The sequence below is a fragment of the Bactrocera oleae genome, chromosome 3 (genome assembly GCF_042242935.1).
Source record: "Bactrocera oleae isolate idBacOlea1 chromosome 3, idBacOlea1, whole genome shotgun sequence".
In the NCBI taxonomy this organism is placed as follows: domain Eukaryota; kingdom Metazoa; phylum Arthropoda; class Insecta; order Diptera; family Tephritidae; genus Bactrocera; species Bactrocera oleae.
This window is the reverse complement of record NC_091537.1, coordinates 87680358-87707803: the sequence shown is the minus strand read 5'-3', so window position 1 is coordinate 87707803 and position 27446 is coordinate 87680358. Positions and strand designations below refer to the sequence as shown.

General features: G+C 33.2%; 2 protein-coding genes across 9 annotated transcripts in view; both read right to left on the bottom strand.

Annotated features, from left to right (window-relative positions):
• LOC106615535 (EEIG family member 2) overlaps positions 1-27446 on the bottom strand; it is a 158105-nt gene that overhangs the window by 100877 nt on the left and 29782 nt on the right. The gene's annotated exons all lie outside the window — the stretch shown is intronic.
• Positions 3160-5440, bottom strand: LOC106615553 (micronuclear linker histone polyprotein). Its single transcript, XM_014231823.3, has one exon. The coding sequence runs from the start codon at positions 5270-5272 to the stop codon at positions 3401-3403; it is 1872 nt and encodes a 623-aa protein (XP_014087298.3). The 5' UTR covers positions 5273-5440; the 3' UTR covers positions 3160-3400.

Below are 27446 nucleotides of genomic sequence, written 5' to 3'. Positions count from 1 at the left end.
GACTTCAAAAAACAATTATGTAAATTTGGAATTTCCACAAGGAGGAATAAAAACGCAGAAAAGCGTTGCCAAGTGATAATAAAATTTGGAAAACCTCAAAATTGGTTAAGCAAAGTTTTTCGAATATTTCAAACAGAAGTTTTTTTAAAATAGAAATGCTTAAGTATTTTTACACATTAAAGAAAATTTAAAAAAATATAGAGTTGCCAAGTGGTAAAATTTAAAAAACAGTGCTAAAGCGTGAAAAATATTATATAGGCAGCAACTTTGAAAACTTATGACAATGTTAGAGAAGCTTAAATGGAGAAAGGGTTGCCACGTAATAAATTATTCAAGAAAACCACAAAATTATAAAAGAAAGAATTTTCAAATATTTCACAGAAAAGTTTTCATGAAAAATGAATATTTAAGTATTTTTGGACATTAAAGAAAATTAAAAAATATATAGAGTTACCAAGTTGCAAGTTTGGAAAAATAGTGCTTAACACTAAAGAATATACAATATTACAGACCCCAATTAAAAATTTAAGAGAATTTTAGAGAATCTTAAATTTATTTTAACCAACTGGGTTGCCACTTTAAAAATTTAATTAAGAAAAAATTTGTCACCAATCAATTAAATATTTTCAATCATAATTTTTTACAGCTAGCATGAGTTTAGTTGTGCCTTTTATTCAAAAAAAAGGGTTGCCAGGTTGTTCGAAATTAGTAAAAAGTATTGTATTTATCAATAAGTGGCAAAAAAAAAATTGAAGTTGTGGTACAAACAACGCAAACATATCTGATAGGTGAACCCATAAAAAATGGTTTGTTGCCGTTTCTTGCGTTGTACAATGCCTTAGTCTTATATGTTAGATTTGATTTTTATACTCTCGCAACATGTTGCTACAGAGTATAATAGTTTTGTTTTTAAGTAAATTATTTATGTTGTTTTTTTTTATGATTCGATGGTTTTCAGGCATTGTCGCCCTTTCCTCTAATAGGTCCCACGCTTGTAAATCCCGTTATAATTCGAACTGTGCATTTCCCAGCTTTTCCTCTTACATTCACAATTTTCCGTCATTGTGCGGTCGCATTTGCAAGCATATTTGTAACCGGCGGGGTGTGATTTGAGCAGCTGTTTTATTAATTCGCGATCAGTTTTGGTTGTCGTCATCAATGGTTGCAGCGAATGTATAGCGTTGCGACGTTTCATATTCGAGCTTGCCCTAAAATTGTACTTTTCCCAATTTTCACATAACGGCACATGCACGCTTTCATTCCAAATATTCTGTGTGGAATCGTTGCTTATGTGACAATCAGTATTCTGAAGTAAAATACGTTGGAGCATGTGGTTATTGCAACCATGTATGTTACAGATGGCACATGAGTTGGTTTTTTGACCTACCGCATCTGCAAGCGGTGGCGCATGTGCACACACTTTAGTGTCACGCTTCCACGCATGCGGGTCCACCGGACAGCAATCGAAGTTGCGTGGATATAAGCAGCACCACATTTTGTAAATATTTAAATAAAAAACCAATTTTTTCTTTTTTAATTTTTAAAACAAGAATTAGAATTTAGAAAATTAAGTAGTTAAATTTTTTGATTAACCGAACTGATTAGAAAGTTTAAGGCAAAAATTATATGATTAAAAATAATTTCTCTTTTATAATTGGTAGATTTTAGCAGTTATTGTTATGATGTTGGTTATTTATATTTTATTTAGTTGGCAACTATGAGCAAAATCTATAGAATGTGAAAATATATATATTTTTGCTGTTTGTAGTTCATAAAATTTTTGGCTTTATTTTATAAACTTTCGATAAAAATTATAAACAAAAATGTATACCAAATTATCCGTCGAATGGCCATTGAATATAATTTAGGTCTTTAAAAATATTTTAGGTCTTTTTTAAAGTGATTTTTAAAATTCGCATACAAGTATATATTAATTAATTTCTGGCAACCAGAGACTCAGAAGAAAATGATAAATCTTTCTTCATATATATACTCTAAATGGCAACCATATGAAAAATGCTTGTTTTTATCTACAGAGCACAATGAGTACCTTTTAATATATTGATATTTAACTTAGCAACTACTATTCTTCATATAAATATATGGCAACTCTTCATAAGCTTTACATTAATTACACTAAAAGTCCTTCATAATATGCATAATTTGAATTATTTCATTATAATTTATGAAAAAGATTTATATTTTTATTCGTATTTAAGTTATAGGTGGCATTACAGGTTATACCTTTACGATACTTTAATGTTACATATATTAGTAGTATTTTTATACCAGTATAGATATAGCGACTTTCAGATAAGAGAGCAGACTTCTCCCTTAAAAAAGAGTTGGAATTTTATATTTACCTATAATGGCAATTAGGTGGCAACCTTACTACTACTGCTTTTCTGGAATATTCTGTTTCCCACCTGGAAAGTCAATAAATCTGTAATTGACTCAAGCATATTTTTATTCGAATTTAAATTACAGGTGACAACCGTTATTTTGGTCATTGGTCATTTTGAAATATTATAATAATATTTTGGTCCCAGGTTTTAGGTTTAAGGTTAAGCGACTTTTACATAATTGTTTGAATCTTCTCCAAAATTTATGTTTGGAATTTTATTTACAAATATAACAAATTAAGTGGCAACCCTGACTACTTTTATGGGATGTACTGGGACTTATACATAACTATTAATCTCTTCCCTAAAAATGTATCCTGAAATTTTATTGAGATAATAATAAAAATTAGATGGCAACCCTGAATACTTGTTTGAGATGTTCTGGGCCTTATTTGGCAGTGTCATCTCAAAAAATGTATCTATTCATATATATATATATATGTATATAAAATAACTAATAATAATTATTGTGGCAATTTATGCTGAAATTTTATTGAAATAACTAATAATAAAAATTATTGTGGCAACTCTTACAAATTTTCCATATAATCTCTAGGATAATTTTTCGTCAACTTAATTTAAATATGCATTTCAAGTTTTTCAAGAATATTCCCCGAAAATTTGAAGTTGATACGGCAAACAATTGCGGATATATGAGCGAGTTTGTAAGGACTTCACCGAGCTTTGACTTTAGATTTATTCTATATAGAAGCTGAATAGAACTCGCGAATAATCGAGATTAATTGAAACACATTACTTTATAAACATGAAATATATTCGAAATCAATAATTTAAAGACCACAACCGAATACATAGCAGTACAAGAAATTTAAATTGAACTAAAGCTATATATACTATTACAACAACCAAAGTTGATGTGACTTTGTACAATAAATTTCAGAAACCTATATACAAAATCACATCAAAGTTGGTTGGTGTAAGCAATTTACGAAAAAGGAGTCATTTAATAATAACACATTAGGCAAATTTTGGTTTGACTACTTGCGACGCCCGCCTTTAATGAAGAAACACCTTGACTTTTGACCGCGCATTGTCATGCTTTGCTTGGAAATTGTGCGCTTCTTGTGAAACAAGGATAGTATCGGCTTGGAGATGCGCACCGATGGTTTCCGAGTAATATTGCAGCGTCGACCCCTATGAGCCTCAGCATCACCGCCGCCACCAGCATCCATGAAGATAGAGCGTTTATTATTTCGACAACACGTGGGGGCGGCTATTTGATTGGCTGCGAACTTGCTGTTGGGTTTCGGCGCAACCTCAGCTGTTGGCTTACGGTTCGCGGCGCCGGCACCGCTGTTCCAAGCCACGATGTGCCTACGATTGCTACGATTCAATAACTCATTACCACCGCCGAGACGTTGTATCTGCGGCTTGGCAACTTTGGCTTGTTCCTTCATTATACTGCCGGTGGCTTTACCCTTGGGAGTCAGCTCTTCATCGCCAGCGGAGCGCGTTGCGCCTCTCTTGCCTTTAGCAAGATTGAAGCGTATACTTTTAACAACGGGATGACTGATCGCCTTAGCGGTTGTTACATTCGTAGACTTGCTGCTGATGCTATTCTTACTCGGCGCCGTACTCTTGCTGGTTCTGATGCGTTTGCTAATGCCGGTACTTAAGTTGGCGACACCACTCTTGCTAGTTTCACCACTTTTGCTGTTGTAACCGCTCTTAGTAGTGTCTTTACACCGACTGCTTTCACTGATCTGGCTGGTGCTAGTAATTTTACTGCGAGTAATGGATTTGTAGCTTTCGCTAGTCTTACTGCTCTCACTAGTTTTACTCGTCTTGCTTGTCTTACTGGTCTTACTCAACTTGCTGCTCTTACTACGCTTGCTGCATTTGCTCACTTTTGTGCTCTCTGTAGCTTTACTACTCTCACTTAACTTGCCTTTGCTTGGTTTGCTATTTTTGCTCGCCTGTTTTCTTCTAGTAGATTTGGTACGCTTTCTCATCTTTTTGCCTTTGCTAGGTTTGCTGCTCTCGATTGTCTTACTGTCTTTACTTACATCGGTGCTCTTCGTGGACTTACTATTCCGGCTACTTTTACTACAGAAGTTCGACGTTTTACTCGTGTTGGTATTGCCGGTGCTCTCACTGTTGCTGACAATCGGTATGTCACTGCGATATCTTCGCATGACTTTGCGTTTGTAGATCTTCGGCTGCAACTTCGTCCTCGAGGCATGCTTTTTGGCATATGCCAAACGACAGAGACTTGCGCTCATGTGTTTGAGACGCGACTGACTCACGCTGAGATTGCGCAATTGGTTCTCAATTGTGTAATACAGTTCGGAAGAGCTGCAATCCTTGCTCGCTCTGCTACGCTGTTTACTCTTGCTGGTCATCGAGGGCGGTTTGTACTTTGTATCGTGAGAAAACACCGATCTGCTATCACGTCTACGAAATCTACGCGAACTATTCTGTTTGTTTAATGCAAACACAGGATATTTATATTTTACCGTTAATTGCTCCAATTTCGACAAATCCAATACTTGACTCGAACCAACCGCACATCGGCTGTTGTACCATTTATTGAGACTACGTAGCAATCCTTTATATTCTGGTGGATTACGTCCCACATTTTGCGTGTGCGACATTATGTTCTGTAACTTATTTTCAGTTTGCCCGTCTTTCTTATTATAGAAGCCGAAGAACGGACAACGCGTTGTACAATTTTTTTCCTGACAAAAGCACCAAACGTGCTTCGAAGGTGTGGTTCGCTGACCCAATCGTTGGTGTTGTACGCGCACTTCACGCGGCCAACGATTGAAGATCTTCCAGGCCGCATCATATGACAACGGTATGCCAAGATCCTCTTCAATATCGACGCCGTAAAAATTTCGCGTATGCATGGTCTGACTTGGAGACCGCCACAAAAAATTTAAAACAAAAAATTAACGCAAATTAAATTTTATATACTTTGATTAGACAAAATCAAAAATAAATATATAATAAATTGCAAGCCGAATATTTTGTTTTTTGTTTGTATTTTTTTAATTTTTTCACTTCATTCTTTGACAAGAAAGAACATTTATTTTCAGTGAAGTATAAAATTCGGATAATGAGCGATGTGCTTTTTTTTAAAGTACATAGCGATAACTGTATTACATGAATTTTTTTCGCCTTTAAGACGACAAATGGGTGTTAGGCTGAGCACAGAGTTACACTACGAAAAGTTTTTTTACAATCAATTATAATAGGCTTACAAATTCTGCATAATGGGGCTCTAATATTTAGGCATCATATCTCAGAAAAAATGTTGATGGTTATTGCTGAGTTGAGAGTTCTTGGTGGACTGTAAATCTGAATCTGTTCGAGATAAGTAGACTGAATTATCGTGGGAACGGATGGGATAAATCATTGACCATAGAAGTGCTGCAGGCAAAGGCTCAAAATCTTGGATATGACTTATGAAATAGAACATATCAAATAAAAAAATGTAAAAAATGCAAGTAGTATTTAGTTCAACTTTAAGAGATTAAAAGGGAAGCCTTAGAAGATACTAGAAAAAGAGAGAAATGAAGTGTGAGATTGATAGAGAAAGGAAGAGATAGATAGATATAGTAAAAGATATAAGAGGGAAGGATAGGAAAATGGAGATGAAACAAGAAAAAACGTTAACTTCGGTTGCGCCGAAGCTATAATACCCTTCACAAAAACAAAGGCCCCTTACAAGAACTTGATTCCGAACTTTCAATTTGTATGGCAGCTATATGATATAGTGATCTGATCTGACCAATTTCTTTGGAGAATAATTTGTTGCCTTAAGCAATAACTCGTGCCTAATTTCCTGAAGATACCTCGTCAAATAAAAAATGTTCCATGCAAGCACTTTACTCCGATCGTTCAGTAGCTATATGCTATAGTCATCCGATCCATACAATTTCTTCGGAGATTAGATTGTTGCCTTAACTAATAATCCGTGCCAAATTTCGTGAAGATACCTCGTCAAATGAAAGAGTTTCCCATACAAACACTTGATTCCGATTGTTCAGTTTGTATGGCAGCTATATGCTATAGTGGTCCGATATCGGCCGTTCCGACAAATGAGCAGCTTCTTGGGGAGAAAAAGAAGTGTTCAAAATTTCAGATCGATATCTCAAAAACTGAGGGACTAGTTCGCGTACATTCAGACGGACAGACGGACGGACGGACAGACAGACGTATACTTTATATGGTCTCCGACGTTTCCTTCTGGGTGTTACAAACTTCGTAGCAAAATTAATATACCTTGTTCAGGCTATAAAAAGTAATGTTAAGAGAGATAGAGAAAGGAATAGAGTTGAAGGAGGTATACAAAAAATTCAAAGAGGAATAAATAAAGAGTAATAGCAAGAAAGAAAGAGAGCGAGAGAGGGAGGGGAGAGAATATGCTACCCACAAAGGATAAATTGGCTTTGTCTGAACTAGAAAATTTACAAAATCTTGCATATAACTAGTAAATTGAGAATGAAGACTTTGAAAGAATCTATAACAAATAAATATAATGTAAAAAAAAAAATTATAACAGTATTTTTTATGCCTATTAATATAGGAAGGAGAAGTTGGTATACATTAAGGGAAGGTGTAAAAAATTACTTTAGAATAGAATAGAAGCTCCTAGAGAAAGAGAAGAGAAAAGAGTGAATTTGAAAGAGAAAGAGGAAGAATGAGAGGAGAAAAGGGTGAAACTGATAGAGATAGGGAATAAGAGAGAGATAGAGAAAGAAAAAGATAGAGAGTAAGAGTGCGAGAGAAAAACATAGAAAATAGGTCAAATGAAGAATAGAAGAAAGAGGTAAAAGAACATTCCCTAGTAGTAGAGCGAAATAAGAGAAACTAAGCGATAGTAAGAGATAGAAACATAGAAAGAGGGAGACAAAATATAGCTCATTTTAAGATATCATAAAAAACTAATTTTTAGCACCAGTATACTGTATTTACTCACTCACATTTCACTTATAACTAATGTTCGTGATTTTGGAGACATTTTTCTCTAACAAAATGAAATGATATTTACCACATTGCTAGTGGTGAAATAAAATTTAGTCGAACCAACAACAACCGAAAAGGTAGAATTACTGTCAGGGGAGCTTTTTCCAAATAAATTCAGCAATTTCCAAGGAAATGCCACTAATTCCTTGTAATTACTAATTAACATAAAATCTTAGGAACAAAGTGGGCGGTAGAATGCAACTAAAACTAGACATTAACAGACATTGAAAGCAATGTCAGTCACACATGTTTAATTCAGTTGATAAACAAGCAACCGACAATCACAAATGTAAGCAATTAAACACGCATATTATTTATGTAAATCACATGTACAAGTGTTCGTGTATTACAATATGTATAACGCAGAAAAAATTTAAAAAAAATTTATATATATACATACATATGTTAGAAAACAGTTTATAAGGCATTGAAACAATTGTTAGAGAATTGTGACATTTACTCTTTTAAAATACGTCTAACTTTAAGACTTTTTGAAAACTTTTCGGAAAGCTGTACAAAACGCTAATATTTAGCAAAAATACTTCCATGTATTGTAAACACGTGGCAACCCCACTAGATTACAGTTGTAACTGCAAACCGAATGAGTCCTCTCTATTTTGCTGCCAATATGGTCGTACTATCGTATTTACATAACAAATTATAATAAAAAATTGTTGGTAACCCTTTAAAATTTTTTTGGCTGCAATATTTTTGCACATCTCTTAAATTTATAACAAGTTTTTAAAAAATTCATAAAACTTATGTTTAAAATTTTGACTTTTCTAACAATTTTATTTAAATAAGTTTTTAATAGTTGGCAACGCTTTTAAAAAAGCTTTCGTTATATGTTTTTCATTCCTCTCTCTAAATTGATACCAACCAATACTTTAGTATTCTCACATTTACATAACAAAAATTTATTATACACAGCTGGTAACCTTTCAACAAAGGCTTTTGAATGCGTCATCATCATAACCCTTTTTAATATACTTTTAATTTTTAAAAACTTTATTTCTTTTATTAGAAAATTTTTATCTAATCACCTACATTTCTAATCAAAATACATTTTGGAACAGGTGGCAACTCTTTTGAAAAATGCTTATGTTTTATTATTTATTTTTAATGCCCTTGAGTTTCTAAAGTTAGTTTGTTTATCTTAAAAAAAGTGTTTATGAGCAGGTGGCAACCTTTTGAAAAAAACTTCCAACTACATGATTTTTATTTGCTTTAAGTTACCAGTGCCTTTTTGCCACGCGAAAAAAATTATTGATTTGTAAATGGGTGGCAACCCTTACTTACGTAACTTAAAAAAATACTCTCAACGACATGCTTTTTAATTAAACCATTTTTTAGCGCTTTTTTACTAATCTATTAAATTTTTGGTTTAAAAATTTTAACCAAGTGGCAACCTTCTCACTCTTTTTGGCTTTAATAGAGCGGAAAAGGACTAATAAATATATTTTTGCATACATTTATTTTTTTAATTTTACTATTTGTACAACTAATAAAAATATTAAATTAATAATAATCATTTAACAGCATTTACATAACGGAAACTATGTAATACGTATGTATGTAGTTGCAATTTATTCACAATTTGTTGCAGTGAAATTGACACCAATAAAGATATCTAACACAGTTGCGTGAAAATATTGAGCACACACATACATTTATGCACATATTTATTTATATTTTCATAATTCCAAGTGAATTTATGCAATATTCTGGAAACAACAACAACAATAGCTACAAAAAAAATTACGTACGCTGTCCGTTACCAAGCGAATTTCAAGTAAATTGCGGTTAAGCAACAACTAGACGATTGTTATGAAAAAAAATGCTCAACAATTTGCGAAAAAAAAAGAATGATAAAAACATGAAAAGAAATATTAAAGCAATAAAATACTCAATTCTCCACTTCCTCTGTATATCAATACTATATGTGCCGAACGCAGTTGTGGCGTTTCCAAGCGCAGCAGCTGTGATGTGGTCGCCCTCATATAACCACTTGAGGCAACATTAACTGCCGCGTTGTATCTGTGTGGCATCAACAACAACAACAACAAACGTAGAAAAAATTATTGTCAACGCTTAGAGTAATTGTAGGCCTCAAAAGCGCACAGCAGGGGCGATCAATATGGATGACCAGCTGTTTGATGGGCGAGTCTAGCCAAGAGAGACCAACAGGGAGGGAGAGGGCGGACATTAACTCGGTCGGTTATTGTTTGTAATTTGAGCTGTTTTAATAGAAAACTCGCCGTTATTTTTATCTTTCTAAATTATCAGCATTTCTATGTATATGTATATATATATTATTGCATCTGTATGTGTGTGCGCGTGTTGCTTGGGTGTCAATATGCGAAGCTCTCTAATAGGTGCTTAATTTCACTCTGCATTCGAAATTGAAATTGAAGCTATTGGCGTGACGATTACTGCCAGCAAAAAACATTAACAAAAACACAGTAAAAGCAACAATAACAGAAAAAAAAAGTATGTGGAATGCATTCTGCTTCAATTGAGTGAATCCGTTACAATTTGTTAGACAACATAAACGATTAGGTAACAGAATGCCGTGGCAGAGTACCATATGTGAGAACATGAAGAAATTACGTTTTCTGGAAATTTGTTGATTTTCAGAATCTAGTCTCTTTTATTTATTTATTATTATTAGCACTAAATTTAGTTGAGGTAACTTTGTATTTTATTTGCTTCAAAAATTCTTATTCCACTTAGTTGAATTGATGTTTACTTAATCTTAATTAATCTATTTGCTTAAATAATCTTAATTCCACTTATTTGACTTCATTTTTATTTATTCTAAAATAATCTGTTTCGAAAAATCGAAAAAGTCATTTAAATTGACTGTGATTTCTCTTTGCTTAAATAATTTCAATTCCATTTTATTCCATATTTAATCCTAAATAATTAACTGAATCGAAAAATCGGAAAAAAGTCAATTGAATTGGCTTTGCGGTTTCTTTGCTTAAGTAATCTTAACTGGACTTAGTTGACTTTAATTAAGTTGAGTTTAGTTAAGCTAAAATAATCTAATTCGAAAAATCGAAAGTGACATAAATTGACTTCAAGTTTTACTTTTGCTAAAATTATCTTAATTGACTTAATTTTTATTCAATCCAAATAATAAAAATCTGAATCGAAAAGTCGGGAAAAAGCCATCTGAATTGACTTTGCGTATTTTTTGCTTAAATAATCTTAATACCGTTCAGTTGATTAATTTTTATTTAATCTAAAATAAACTGAATTGAAAAATCGAAAAAGTCGAAGTTACCTAAATTAACTTTGGGATTTTTTTTGCTTAAATCTACACTCTACTTAGTTGACTTAAATTAGATTTAATCTATAGTAATCTGATAATAAAATTTTACAGTACATTTCACTTAGTTTGAATTAATTTATTTCAGTTCACTTTAAATTAAATAATGATATTTTATTCAAACTATTACAATTCAATTTAAAAATTATTGTATTTTAATTTAATTTAATTAATTTCAATTCAAGTTAGTTCAATTAAATTCAGCGCAATCAATGTTATTTAATTAATTGAATGAATTAAAACAATTTTATTATATTCAAGTAAATTTAATTCAATTAAACTGAGCTGAACTCAACTAAACTCAGCTCAACTTAACTCAACTCAACTCAACTCAACTTGAAAATCTACATGGTATCTCGAAAATTGAAAAAGATTGTAATCACTAGGTGGACAGAAGTGCATAACGTTGAAAGACATTTTATCATGAGTCATTCATTGTGTTCTTAATTCTCTTAGTCTAGCTTCATCCATGCAAAAAAAAAAAGTTGAAAGTAAACGACCCCTTTATGTTTAGGTTATATACACAAAAGAGTTTTGTGAAAAAATCGCTTATAATCTCTATTCCCCAACACTCCCTTCCTTCGAAGTTTACATACTTATTCTTAAAAATACAGCTTAATTATTATTTAATTTATTTTCATTTCTTTTTTTCAATTTCATAAGAAATTTCGAATCTCAGCATCACCAAACAATCACAAATTGAGCGTTTCATATTCATATTTGGACACAATTTGCTTTAATAGTAACGACGATGCTTCTTTTTAATTTCAAAACCAAAGAAGTCATAGACAGGTTTTGGCTTTCGCACCAACAATTTTGCCAAGTCATTACGTAGCGCTCTAACTAAATCAATATCGTAGAGATGTGTTGGTATCGGATCGCCACGTATTATGTAATCCATCGCCTTCAAGTCCCAATCAGTGAATTTCGGATCGCAACCAAGTTCATATAACTTGGCTCTCAAGCCAACTGAGCCTAGATCTGGATTAAAACTTTTCCATATGCCAGTATTATGTTTTACGAATGGCTGGTAGAAAAGTAAAGCTTCAACTGTAGCTTTGCGTTTTTTCGTCAAGCTCCGCAAACGAAAACGCATATGATGCAGATCGGCGCGCGCATCGTCCGGTAATTCTTTAATTGGCTTACGTTGGCGACGCTTTCTTTTTCTTGCCTCCTCGTCGTCCTCTTCAAATTCACTATCCGTATCGACGCCAGGATATTTAAACAGTGAATAATCCAGATAGTTTAGTTGGTATCTTTTAGAAGCATCAAATTTTTTACGCTTTAAAACATTATTATTACGTAGATTATAGAAATTGTTGAGTTCCTGTAGCCATTTGCGAAGCATATCTCTTTCAGATTCCACTGTCTCGTCATCGCTCAAGAAACCCATCTTTTTCATTAATCTTTGTAAGAGCAATTCTTCTTCCGTCATTGATGGCCTATCTACCATGTTATTACTGAAAGGCACATGCAGACCGGTATCACGAGTGTTCCATGAGTCGCAACATTTGCTTTTACCTTTGTTTGTATCGAATTTCTCCTCGAAAAGCACTGAGCGGATTGTGCGCTCCGAGAAACCGGGTATACGCGCGAACTCTCGTAGCACACCACCGCCTTTCAGCTTTTTTCTACACCGCTCTAGTTGTTTCAGCCATGGATGTTGTTCGCTTAATGTTTGCCATTCTTCGGGTTTGGGAAAATTGCAGGGACGTAACATGTTTGGAAATAAAGGGACTTGCTTCCTGAGATTTTCTCAAAAGATAATATTGTATTTATTTGTTACTATATAATTATGGCACCCTTAACTAACGTTAAATTCACTGTTTGGTTGCATCGATGGCGTTTCGAAAAGTTGTATCTTGTAATTTTGAACCGAAATTGTTTTGAATTACAGATTTTTTTTTGTGCTTTAATTCCAAGAAAGCAGAAGAGTGAAATGACATTGTAAATATTGAATTAGAAAAGAAAAATTGGAGTAGTCAACAGTCAGTTGCTTTCTGTATTCAAGACAAAAAGTAAAGATTCCGAAAGTTTTTTAAGGAAATAGGGTTGCCAACGTCTGGAAAAATGATAATATTCCATTTAACTCAAGCGAAAGTAGAGAAGCAAGTAAATTTGTGATGAACATTGAGTTTGAATACTTGTTCCGCGAAATGTTAGTGCTAACGGAGCTACGGAATTTCAAAGCTTGTTGGAATTGCAGTAGTTCGAGTTGTTTCGAAACATCCTAGGTTAGGTTATATAAGGTTAGATAGATATTTCCCACAATGTATTCCTCCACCAATGATTCCTCCGTAAACCAACTCACCTCCCTTCTCCTCCAGCAAGTCTCTCTCTCTCTCACATGCCTCCATCGAAGGTATGTGAGCAGAGAAGCAATAGCCAGGGCTAGGCTCGGCGACCTGGTACTCCAAGTATTTTAGAATGAAATCAAAAAGTGCGATGACTACTCATAGAAAGCATATAGATAACAAATAAAGCAAACGACATTTAGACTAACCACGAGAGATGCACTGATTTCAAAGCAAATCGATAGGCAACAGAACTACTTAATGCTGTCATACGATGGAATTTCCAAGTAAAAGGAAAGAAAAAAAAAAAAGAAATAAACATTACTATGGGTTGACGTTGAAACTGATGCTGAAGTAAGCCAAACACATTTGTCATTTCGTAACTTTAATAACGAGATTGATTACCAGAAGCCAGTCGATGAAGTTGAAACAATTCCAAAATGGTAAATAGATTTTCCGTATCACAAACCGGACTTTCACTCAACACTGTTGTAACACATTAGCAACATTCGCATACTTTGCAACATAAGGCTGACAACGCAGTTGAAAAAAACTAAAAAATTTAAAAAAGAAAATATAATTGTAAAATTATCCATGTAAAAATATGCGGAGGCACTCAACCAAGAAGTACAAGCTCATGTACTTTCTATAAAATATTAATTTACGCGAATTGTTATGAGGAAGATAATAAAAATTAATAACAAGAAAGAACAGCAACAACAATTCATTCACGCATGAAAAATGAAAGCAAAAAAACAAACACGCACGAAATAAAAGTATTGTTGTACTCTTGTGCTGATAGCGGGCATTATTATGAAGTGTGACAATTTCTGAGTAATAAAATTAAAAATAATTCGCTGCGAAAAAGATTAATAGCCTCTAAATACCAGCTGTTAAGCAGAAGAAATTCAAAAATTTCTCTGAGAAATTCCGATTAAATGCGCACTAGATCCGGGACGACCTTTAAGCTTGAAACGTCATAATTGAGGAAGGTATGACTTGAATAAAGATTTGGCAAAGTAGAAACTTTCGAAGATGAAAAATCTGCATACAAACAGCTGAACATAGTGAAATCTTAAGAAGCTTTAACAAGTTACAGTCAATTTCTAAAGGTAGCGTTTCAAAACCTCCTAAAACTACAAGTATAGATTCTGACAATGCTCAAGGCATAATACCATCATTTGTGAAGTTTTTTTTTACTTTTAAGCTCGAGAGCCCTTAAAGAGTGATCTCACTCTAAACATAAAAACTGTACAGAACATGATAGGACATTTGATTAAATTTGACCCGAACTTTTTTAGCATTTTTATGTTCGTGTAAAGTTTGATCTTTATATGTCAATATGTGTTTGTTTGGCAGCTGTTTGACGATTTTCTCCATTTCAAAAAAAAGTTGAACAACGAGTTTGCTTAAAATTTTGTGTTTCCAATCGAATTACGGTTACGGAATGGTTGAAACTGGTCACATAAGTACTTCAGTGGTACAAAGCACTCAGAGAAGGTCGTGAAATGATTTGTCTCATGCGAGACGTCCGCCCATCCACATTTGTTAATGACGATACCTTCAAAAAAGTATGAGAAACAATGCTGAAAAATCGTTGTGTTGGCATCAGAGAGATTGCAGAGGATCTCAACATCTGTTAGGGATCTACTTAACACATTTTGGTTAATGTATTGGAAAAGCTGGTCAATGCGAGGCTCGTACCAACAGACCTGAATCTTTTGCATAAACGACTTTGAGTAGAGATCGCAAAAAAAAAAAGCTTGACAACGTAACCAAGAAGCGTAGATTCATCAAACTCATCATTACAGGTGACACGACGTGGATTCATGTATAAGACGTCGAAACTAGCGCGATTTTTAGCAAATGGCTTCCGAAAATGAGCAGAACGCAAAAAAAAAAATTGCTGAAGGCTCTGAAACCATTCCATCCTAGGCTTATAGCAAGGGTATCGAAAATTGGATTAAGCGTTAATGCTTGTATTGGAGATAGGAGCCATTTTGAAGGCGATAATAAAGTTGGTATGCAAATTTCACGAAAAACGTGTCTAGAATATTTGTATTTATAGAAGTGGGGTTAATTCGTTTTCATATTCCTTTTTAAGATCATGATAAGGAATCTTAGATCATTTGGCCGAATATTATTTATAAAGAAGTGAATAAGATTACTTTGTTGCCTTACACCATTTCATATTCGAATTTTAAGAGACAGAAACGAACACAACTTCATAGAAGTATACTGAGAAGAAATTTTTTAGTTATGACGAAATCAGTACTTTAATGACAGGCGATAAAAAAGGCACACAATTTCTGACACTTTCGCTGGCTGGTTAAGTGAGCGAGTGCTATTTTTTGACACATTCAACACTCGAAAAGAAATTTAGGTCATTAAAAATTTAGTTCTTTGAACAATGCGGTTTTTAAATTTCTACTAAATGTAAGTACATATATGCCATATATACACGTATTTAGGCATATTTATGTTTCAAAAGTATCTCAACAACAACGTGGTTAATTGTTTAGCACAGTTAGTCTGTACGCAGTTGGCAATAATATATTCTTCTTTTCATTTAAATTATTTTTTTTTAATGTTTATTTTTCCGCAGCTGTTGCCTACTCGCTGTATGAAGACGCCTGCCACTGTCTGTGGATTACTTTTCTTTGTTTGTTGTGAAACTTTGACGGTTGTCTGTGAATTATTGCGGTAATTATGTTGTATTTAATACAAATATACATGTATATATGCATATATATCTTGGCTTTCTGTTTTTTAATGTACAGCACGTGACGGATGTGACGATGCCGTGACGCGCAAGTGTCGCCAAGTTGTGAAAAGGCAACTTTTGCGAAGAAAAATGAGCATAAATAATTTAAAAAAAAAAAATTTTAATGAAAAATAAAACACTACGAAAAATGTAAAACAATTGTGGTTTAATTAGCCGGTGATATCATTAACGGTAACTTGCTACCGTTGCAAAGCGAAGAGCAGCACAACAAAAACAATAAGCAGTACGCGAAATTACGGAAAGTGAAATTAATGTTTGCTGATTAGTCGCTAATTTCTCGAGTACTTTCGAAATGTAAACACTTTTAACACAAAAAGTGACAAAATAACGATTGCGGCTTGACTTTGAATATTTTTTTTTGCTAGAAAACGGTTGTGAAGCGCTTTGAAGTTTATGATTTTCATACTAATTACAACTGGATTTGCTTTCAAACAACTTTCGTTTGCTTTTGAATCTTAATACCAATCTTGAATGTGTCAGAACTAAGTCATTAACTGAGAAATAATTTATTTTTATTTAATACCAAAACTGTTGATTATTGCTTTGAGACAGTGCGGTAACTTTGAAGATCAATTTAAATTTTATTAAATATATATAGCAAAACATTTTAATATTGGCTCATATTCATTATACAAGTAAATCCAATATCGGGCTACCCAAAAGAAAATTAATAAGGAGTTTCTTTCTAAATCCAAAAATAATGCAATGAAAACAAATGAACAGAAGCGAACACTTTTCTTATATAACTGTTATTAGAGAAACTTGAAGCTCATTATACCTGAGTCGGCAGACAAACTCGGTTGTCGGGGTAAAGATGTTATGCATATGAAAATAAAACGCTCGCTAAGTCCAAAACGGCTCCGAAAAAAAATCTTTAACGATTTTCGCCAATAAACTTATTTTTTTAAAGCTTTCTAAAGAGCGGTGACGAGGTATGCAAAAACAAAAATAATGAAATTCGATAAATAAATAAAAATATTACGAAAAGTGATGGCTTATTATTGGGTTCTATGTCCCAGATCTCACGTACGTATTTCATCTACAACTAACGTTAAATGTCGGTAAGATACCAAAAAAAGTATCTTTAAAATCTTTGTCTTTGACATTTATATGCTATAGTGATCCGATCTGATCAATTTTTTATGTAAGAACTTGATTTTGATCGGTCAGTTTTTATGACAGCTACATATATGACATAGTGGTCGGATCTAAACAATTTCTACGTGTCTACAAATGTCGTGAATATATCTTGTCAAATGAAAAAGTTCTTCATACAAGGACTGGATTTTGATAGCTCAGTTTATATAGCAGCTATATGCTATAGTAGTCCGATCTGAATAATTTATTCCAAGATTGTACCGTTGCTTCGGAAAATAAACTGTAACAAATTTCATTAAAATATCTTGTCAAATAATAACGTTTTCGATATAAGAACGAGATTTTGATCGATGACAGCTATATCATGTAATGGTCCGATATCGGCGTTTTCGACAACTGAGTATTTTCTTGGCGAAAAAAAGGACGTGTATAAAATTCCAAATCGATATCTCAAACACTGAAGGCCTAGTTGGAATAAATATAGACGAACATTACTAAATTGAAAAAAAACTTGAATTTAAAAAAAAATCACTGCGACATACGAATTGATGTACAAGTTTATGGTGATGCTTATTTAGCCATACTCAAGTTTATATGTACGTGATTAACATGATTTAAAAACGGTCGTGAGGATTTAAAAGACCACCAAAGGCCAGGTAGCCCAGAAGCTGGTAATCATGCTGATAGAAAAGTCCGAGATTTTGACTGAGGGATTAAATACGAATATTTGGTGATATTTAATAAAGATTTAGGTTTTTAATGAATTTAATTAAGGTAATTATGTTAAATTAAGACCAAAAAAAAAGAGTTTTTGAGTTTACAAAAAAAAAAAACTGATATTTCTTATCCACCACCCTCCATATTCTGCTGCTCTATCGCCATGTGACTATTTTCAATTTCAAAAACTAAAATCCAACATAAAAGGAGCATTTTATGATGGCATCTCAGCCATTCCGTCACTGAGGTGCTGAAGCACAAACCTATATATTACATAAACAATTCTATGCATACGCTGTTTGATCGTTCCAAACGTCTAATGAAACCTACTTTGGATAATTAGTAACTTTTAAAGATAATGTCATGCGCATTTTATGCTATAAACAAAAAGTTCGACTATTTTTAGGACACACTTTCTAAGTATGATAACTCTAATTTCATAAGCGCTACACAGTAGATAAATATAAGTTTTCAAATTCTGTTTTGAACTGAAGTACACTTATGTAAGAAATTTACTTAATTTTTGTTATTGTTATTTATCATTATACAGTTGATTTGGCAAAGTAATCTTTACTAAGTTACAGAAATTCAATTTTTTTAATTTTGTGCGACAAAAAAATAAACACAAATCAGAAAATTATTCATTTGTACATAAATTACTTTAATCTACATATATAGGTTTGTATATATGTTTGTACGTTGATACGATCGAAAGTGTATATATGTATATTTCATATCTTTTAACTCAAGCAATACTTTACTTTGACCTTGACAGCTTCCTTTGTTGAGAGTTATAAGAAAATACATATTTATGTGTACATGTGCATGTGTGTGTGGGTCGTGAGCACGTGTTATGATATTTATATTTATGTTATATGCTTTTATTTATACAGTTGTAATTGATTCTTGATGTTGAAACAAAATTGTGTTATTGAAGCAATGTCTCAAAGTCTTCGAAATTAAAAACAAACAAAAAATGTGTTTAGGTTATATTGCTTATTTTTAGGTTATGTTACTTATTTGTGGCTTGATAACTACATATATTACATATGGTGGAAACTCATAAGATTCCCTAGACTTCCCCACGTTTAACCAGCTATATCGAAAACATCGGTATTACTCACTTTTATAAAAGTTTCATTCGTGAAACCGGTAAAGCAACACCGATCTATCGTAAAACTACAACAAGCTAAGTCCATTTTGTATAACAAAATTTATTTTGTAGCACTACAAAGATTTTGAAATGCTTTACTAAAGATGGACGAAATATTCAACATACTATCGCACTTAAATTTGATGTCACATAGATTCTACGAAACGCTAGAAAGCAGAAGAAACAATACGGAAGAGAGTTATTAAGGTACAACACAGAATAAGTGGAAATATAGCTGATTTAGAAATTGTCAAACATCATAGAACTGCACACATCGCATATGTTTCTTAGTAGAGTGCAATGATTCGATGCTGGATCGTGATCTAGAGCAGGTTCTTTCAACAATTTCGACCAGTAAAAGTTTAATTTCAACTAAACTTTTCTACAGATCGAGTAAAGTCATTCACTATGATTGTGTATCCAAGGGGCACAACTAGTGTGACAACCTAGGGTGATTTTTGGGAATCGAAAAAAATATATATATATAATATATCAATTGTTGAAAATTTACAGTTTACAGTTTTGAAGAAAATTTTTAAAAATTTTCGAGTTACACGCGATCTCCGACAGGGCTTAAAACAAAAGGTAACCCAGTGTTACGGCCTTCGCTGTGGATGAAACCTACAAAATAGAATTCAATACAAGATATTGACCTACGTTCGAAAAATAAAAAATAAAAATTGACAAAATCATGGCTTTTGAAAAAAAATTTGAGTTTTATCCAAATTTTTGGTCGCATTTGGGCTGCCAAAATTCGATTTTTGATTAGATCGAAAAACAGGCAAGCTATATGCAGAACATGCAGAAAAATTTGGTAGTGTATGGATCATTTGTCTCCCAGTAAATAATGAAGCACATTCGAAAAATGCTGTTTCGAAAAACATGGAGCTGATCGAACTGAGCGGCTACACTTTATAGGGCTGTAACTCAAATACTACTTGAGATATGGAGTTAATATATTATTGTGTAATTTATTTAAAGGCATAAACTAAAGAAATTTGAGATACATAATCACTTTTAATTTAATTTCACGCTAGGTGTGGCGCTTAAATACTTATAATTATATTCTATTATAAATATTATAGAGACAAATTGTTAAATAATTTACACCAAGCTACAAACCAAAAAATCTGTACAACAACTCAATTGAATTGCGTTCCAACAAACAAATTAACTCACTGGCAACAAGCTGAGCAAAATTGTAAAAGAAAATACCCATAAAAGGTAGCACCAACTTGTTCTAAGTTGACGAAGGAAGGTGCAAACTTTACAGAACATTAAAACAATGATGTTGATAATTACAGCAACCAAAAAAAAAAAAGGAATGTCAATATACTTATTAAAAACACTGTGGCAAGTAATGGCAAATGTGGCGTACATAATGAGCAGAACAACGGCCAGAACATCAACAACAATTACAACAAATGAGATATATGTTGGTGTGAAGAAAATGTACGGGGCATATACGCGGTACTGTCAAGTCTTTCGTTATTCATTCATTCAATCAGTCAGACACTTGGAAATAACGAGCGTAATAGTTAAACAGCTGAGGCGAACGATTGCAGTTAAGTGGATGGCGAAGAAAAGCACATCATTGGAGCACGTTTTTTGTAGATACTGTTTGGGTATATGTGTGTATGTGTGTGTATTTGTAATATGTAACGGAATGTTGCCGTCAAGAGCTGTGCAAACAAAGTGTACAATTTCGTTCAAAAACTTTAGCAAATATTAATAAAGATGTTATTGACCGTGAGTTGTGGCACACAGCACAGACTAAAGTACACTCACATATACACACATACGTGAGTAAATAAAAAATGTGCAAAATTTGCAGCTAAACGAGTGAGCAAAGATATAATTTTTTATTACTGCAAAGCTGCCACCGATATTCGGTCGCTTCAACGCATTAACGTCAGTTTAGCGTAGCCGAATTCGTCAATCAGTCAAGGCTTCGTGCATTCTTGAGTGAGTGTGCGTGCGTGTGTTTGTGTTGAAATACTTTACTTTTCGGTTTTTAGTGAGTGATATGCGCAAATTAACAGTGTTTACTTTGGAGTGACTGCCAACTGATGAGTTGAACAATACTTTAAGTAAATTCGAAGTAAAATTTACTTTGGTGATGCGCATTTCTATGGGAGGCTGTGTGTTTGTGGCAGAAACTAGGCTGCCTCAGTGGCGTTGAACTCAAAAAGTTAAATAAGAAAAAAATATTTTAAAATAATTTATATTTATTTACTATATACACGATAATTTGTATATGTATAGGCATATGCCGTTTCATTAACGGATTAATTTTTATTATAATTTTTTTTAAATGTTATTTTTTGGAATAACATGTAAACCTTTCTTTTGTGAAATGTGTAAGAAATATAATTATATAGAAAATTAAAAGTAAGAGAAAATACTAGCTCATCACTACGTAAAAGTGACACTGATCAAAAACCAGTAATAAAGTTAACTTTGGCTGCAACGAAGCTATAATAGCCTTCACAAATAAAAAAGTTTTCATATAACAACTTGATTTTATAGGTTAATTTGAATGGCAGCTATATGCTACAGAAGTTTGATCTAAACAATCCATACCCAATTTGGTGATGATACCTTTTTAAAAAAAAAAAAAAAATTTCTTACAAGTACATGATTTTGAGCGGCCAGTTAGTATGACAACTATATGCTATAGTATCGATCTGAACAATTTATTCGTAGATTATAACTTAGTCTTATATAATAATCCGTGCCGAATTTCGTGAAGATATCTTTTCAAATATAAAAGGTTGCCTTGTAGAAACTATCGGCGGTTAAGATAAATGAGCAGCTTCTTGGGGAAAAAGGACGTGTAGAAAATTTCAGATCGATACCTCATAACCTGAGGGTCTGATTTGCGTATAAACAGATGGACACAAATGGATATGACTAATTCGACCCAGCTTCATTTATATATGTATATACTTTATAGGGTCTTCGACATTTCCTTCTAGATGACCTTTCCTTCATGGCCGCTATATACTATAGTGATGCGATATCGGCGATTCCGCAAATAAGCAACTTTTTGGAGAGAAGAGTAGGTGTAGAAAATTTCAAAATCGATAGACAAACAAATAGATATGGCTTAACCGACTCAGCTCATAATGCTGATCATTTATATATATAAACGTTTCCTTCTAAAACTGAATATACCCTGTTCAGGATATGCATTTCGAAATTATTATACAGGATGTGTCATGTTTTTAAAAATCCTTGTTGCTTTAAATTGTATACGAAAGTTATGGACAGACTTCTAAAAAGCACTGTTAAAACCAAGAGGAAAGCTCCTTAAAAAACATTTTTTCTCAACTTTCTAAAAAATAATCACTTTTCTAAAAATTCAATAATAACGTGTGCTTGTACTCTTCAAACTGCGTTGTAAACGATTAAACTCATAGTAGGTTTAAAGGGCGATACTGTTTGGTAACAGAAAAAAAATCAATCTCTTGTTTCACTCGTTCTAATAGCCCAATAATATATGTGCTTTATATGCAGTACTAATAGAAAAAATATTATTACTATTATTTCTGTATGGGAAGTTAAGAAGTCATAAATAAAATTAGTAGTAAAACATTAAGTGTTCAATATCGATAAGATTGCGTGAGACATTTTTTTCTTCATTACTTTTTGTTTAATAAAAAAGACGCAATAACACTTGCACGTTTTATCAATGCGATATCGCTGACTCATTAAAAAATACGTGTCATAAAAATATTGCCTGCGAAGAGTTAAATAGAACAAGAAATATTCCAATAAAAATTTGGCATGAATTAATGTCCAACACAATGCTGCAATCTCGTAAAATATTGTTCAGATTGAACCACTATAAGATATAACTACTATACAAACTTAACGCCCAAACTCTGGTTCTTGTATAGAAAACTTTTTTCAAAATTCGGTATCTCCGAAAGTACAGCTCAGATCCGACGACTATAGAATATAGCTATCATACAAACTGATTGATCTAAATCAAGTTCTGGTATAGAAAAAAAATTTTTGGACATCATATGTTCTGCAAATTTGGTATTGTTTTTTTTGCAAGCCATTATGATCTTCGAGGAAATTATTCAGATGGGATCACTATACCATACAGCTGCCATACAAAGTGACCTTCAAGAATCAAGTTGCTCTGTGGAAAATTTTTTTAGTTGACGAGATATATACACGAAATTCGGTACAGATTATTGTTCAAAGCAACTCTGCAATTTTCGAAAATATGGTTCAGATTGGACCACTATAGCATATAACTGTCATGTAACTTTTTCGGCCAGGATAAAGATCTCTATAGCTAATTTTTCCTTAATAATAAAATAAATAAACTCTTGCGTCATATAAAAATTCACTGTTTTAGTTATTTCTTTAAATGCCTGCAATTTTGCTTTACGTTCTCTTAATAAACACATATGCATATGAAACTCCGAAATAAATTACCATATAATACCTTATGGCTTGCGGTAGGACTCGCTCTCGAGCACGTGTGGAGAATTATTATTTTCTATTGACCCACCAATGGCTAGCAGTAATCAGCAATCGGCGTATGCGACCACATGCGAGGCCGCCAACACGCGCACGCAACAAAAAAGAACAACAAGGAAGAATAAAAAAGTAAATAAGAAGCACAAAAAAAGAAACTTAAGGAAAACAAAAATTTGCGTTTATAGCGCTGACAGGCTAACACAAAGCATTAGTAAGCAAAATGCAGACAATTTGGCACGACAAGTTGGCGGCGCAAGGAAAACAAGCAGCAAGCAACAAAATAAAGAAAAAATTCAAAAGCTTTGCCTACATGTAGGCGTTTTGGCGCTAACAACTGAAAGTTGTATAGTTTTGGTGAAAATTTGACGAAACAAGGAAGTAATGGTACTGGGCTGTACACATATTGTATTTATGTACATATCCTTTGTGAGCGCGCATACAACTCCTACCCGAAATGGCGTGATGTTATTCGCGTCGAACTTTTTGATTTGCAAACAACATGCGCAATGCTAGAAGTAGACATTGCGGAATTGGAATGTACATACGGGGTGGGTGCATATACAAAGTATATAGTATATATGTGCATGCATACTCAAATATGTTTGGCAGGCAACCATAAGTAGTACAAAGCACGCACTTAATATTTATACTTTTACCAATTGTTTACTTTTTGCATGTTGCCTCTTTTATTTGTCTCGAACTGACACGCCCACAAAGCATGAAACAAAGAAATAGAATAGAAACTAAACTAGTTGGCAAAGTCGGTATGTAGAATTGGCGTTTTCTGACTCTTCAGTATATACCTACAATATTTTTTGTACCATTTCCCACACATTTTTCGCCGTTTTTCTCTGTAGCTTTTTGGTTATTCAATAGCGTTTGTACCAGGTTTTTGCACTTTTTTTTTGTTTGGGTACTCCTCTTTGGCAATAGCTTTGAAAAATTGTGCAAACCCTTGAAGTAGTTCAGTAGTGACTGGCAGCATAGACAAAAGTCGATGGGTAAAAAAAAACACAAAGAAATTGATACAGCTGTTGGAATGTCAGCAAGGAGCAATGTGAGTAGCGGAAATTTTCACGTTTCTTTTGTGGTGAAGTAGTGCCACAGTGCATTCAACTTTAGAACTACTTTTTGGAAAGGCTAATTTTTCACTTTGTGATTATTGTTGTTGGAGCGCTTACCCTTTTGGCGCCAGGCATTCTAAAGCGTTAGTTGAACTAATAATATACTTTCGATGGAGGTTTTAAGACTTACCTAGAAAGAAAATAAGAGAAAATGTTCGCAAATTAGTAAATATGAGAGATATGACGTTACTATGGCTTTGACATCGATTAATATAATATAAATAGTTGATTATATATGTATACCATATTACAGTAAAACGATAAATTAAAATTATTACAAAAACTGCTTATGAACATTAAAAATCTATATACGAGTATGTACATATGTATATGGCAACTAAAATAAGGGTTAACTCGGCAATATTCTACAAAAATATTTAAGATTTTCAATGTCGCTTCAAAACCAATAAACAAAAAACAGTTGTAATTTTTTCTAAAAGTTTAAACTTCGAAAACTCCATTTTTTAAAAAATGTGTGAAATTATGGACAAGAACTAATAAAAGATTAAAATAACAAAAAGAAAAAATTGTTAAAAAAAAATGATTCGATTTCGAAATTTCGAACATACTTTCGAAATACAAAAACTAAGGGAAGACAAATGTGAATACTAAAAAAATAATTCAATTTCGAAATTTCGAACATTATTTCAGATTACAAAGTCATAGGGAAAGCTAAACAAAATAATCCGATTTCAAAATTTCGAAATTACGAAAAGAAAGGGTAATTTTTAGAAAATTTTCAATTTTCTTAGCGGGAAGTTAAAAAAACAATTTTCGATTGAAAGTGTTCCGGCAAATAGTTTCGGAGATATAAGTGCAACAGAAAGGAGTCTTCAACTTAGTGAAATCGGCCCCAAAACTTAAAAACGCGTTTTTCTCGAAACGCTGTTCTCTGAGACGATGAGGAAAATTTTTCCAAAACGGTTAAACTGATCGGCTTGAAATTTTCACACGAACTTCTCAGCTATATTTGTCATGAATTGATCGAAGAAACAAGAATTTAAACAATAATTTCGATATTTTAAGCCATTTTGTAGTAAAATACTGTTGGAAGCCGCAGTCAAGATTAAAAATTTTGACCAGTCCTTCGATCATTACATGTATTCATCTAGAAAAAACGCGTTTTTTTACATTCAAGTGTATATAATATATCTATAACCAAATTTAAGCTGATTTCAGAGCAAATATGCCAATGGTTTTCCACTAAAATCCAATTCAGCTGTGCACTGTGCAGACAAATGCTTCATGGAGCTTGAATGTCTACAAAAATCACTATATATGTCAATTTTCTATAGAATGGAGGCAGAAGACTTTGTCTCTGAGTACAAGAAAATCTAATAAGGCGCGAACAACAGCAAATAAACTCTCAAACTGCCAACCAAATTAACCGCTTTTTGCGTAAAACCAGCAACCAGCTGTTGGCATAATCAAATTCACGTTGTTTAGGAATCTGAGCAAAGTTTTAATTAATAACAGATATGCACAATGAGCACACAAACCCATAGATATGTCTACGCATAACCAAATTTGTGCGACAGAGCTTCAATATCTGTCAGCAGAGAGGTATGCAGGAAGAATATTTCACTTTTAATTAAGTGCAATTCCAGGCAGTGAAATGGAAACGTCCCACAGAAATGAATTCAAGAGCAACGACGTAAGACGAGTAGACACAGAAGGAGTGATAAGAGCGTGGCAAGGAGAGAGTGAGTAAGTGATGGAGAGAAAGCCGGAGGTACAACAGTTGGCCTTGTCTACTTGCCACTTAAGAAAACCAAATCCGAACAAGACAAAGTTCTAACTATCTTACGGCATTGTAATGGAAAACTTGACGCATTGTTATTGTTGCGTTTCATCGTAAATCGTAAAATTGCATTAAAATAACGATGAGTTGATGAGCATTGAAACCTTGCCACTGTGCCAATGCCACATTACTTTCTATAGAATTCCAATAGAGGACAACAATAATAACAACAGAAAATACGGATGTGCGGCAAACAGGTAGGTGGCAATATATTTGTACGCAGGAGGTGAAGCATGTTGTGGCAACAGCAACAACAACAAACGGGTTGTTGACACAAGTCGCCGCGTAAATATTTGTGTAGAAATGCATGTGTAGAAACTTGAAGCAACGCGAAGAATGCGCGGAATTAGCGCAATTGTGGCGAAGCACGCACTGCGCGAATGTATTTGTGCATGTGTGTGTGTACGCGTGTAGCTTACATCATAGTCAATGTCAAAATGGTATACACCGCAATGGCTGGTGATTGCCTCAAACCGCCTTGCCGCTCGTGTGGCATGTTATCGTGCCCAAGTTGGTGATAAATTTTACGCATTTACATGAAAACACGCATACGCGCAACGGCATGCGTTGATGTGCGTTTGTGCTTGGTAGGAAATCGAGAGCGCGCTTAGACTCTCGCTGTTTGCTTTTATTGGTTACAACTTTCCTCGGATGGTTTTTCTTTTTAAATAAACTTAACTTTAAACTGTAAAAATGTAACTAATTTACAACAGGTCCACTATTGACTAGTTTCGAACTAGTTTGTTAAGACAATCTTAGATACATTTCTGGTAGAAAATTATTTTCTTTCGGACTAATTTGCATCCATTTTCTAAGTTGTCTTCATCGTAGTAAGATTCGTCAAGAACTCATAAATTACGAAAAAAAAGTTTCACCAAACGTTCACAGATACAACGTCTCTATTGCAACGAACAGCTATTTCCATTAGAAACTTTTAGGACCTCAAGCTTATAAAAGAAAATTTTGCTGTAACTGTAACTGTAAAATAGTAAAGCAAAAACTAGTTATAAACTCATCTAAATTTAACTAGTCCAATACGAAGGACTTTCTAACTAGTCTGTAAAAAATTTTGTTACATTTATTATTGTGCAAATTTCCTTATTAAAACGAACAGATATTTGATGCGACTTTTTATGATCCCAAACCTTGAAATAATTGCAAATTTTCCACCTCCTGGTAAAACCTTTTTATTGAGTACCTACAGGGTTTTATAAATTTTTTACGAGAAATTTAAAATACAACTCCG

What these genes read in the sequence shown, in the direction of transcription:
- LOC106615553 (XM_014231823.3), bottom strand. Translation starts at nt 5,272, where the DNA reads ATGCATACGCGAAATTTTTACGGCGTCGATATTGAAGAGGATCTTGGC.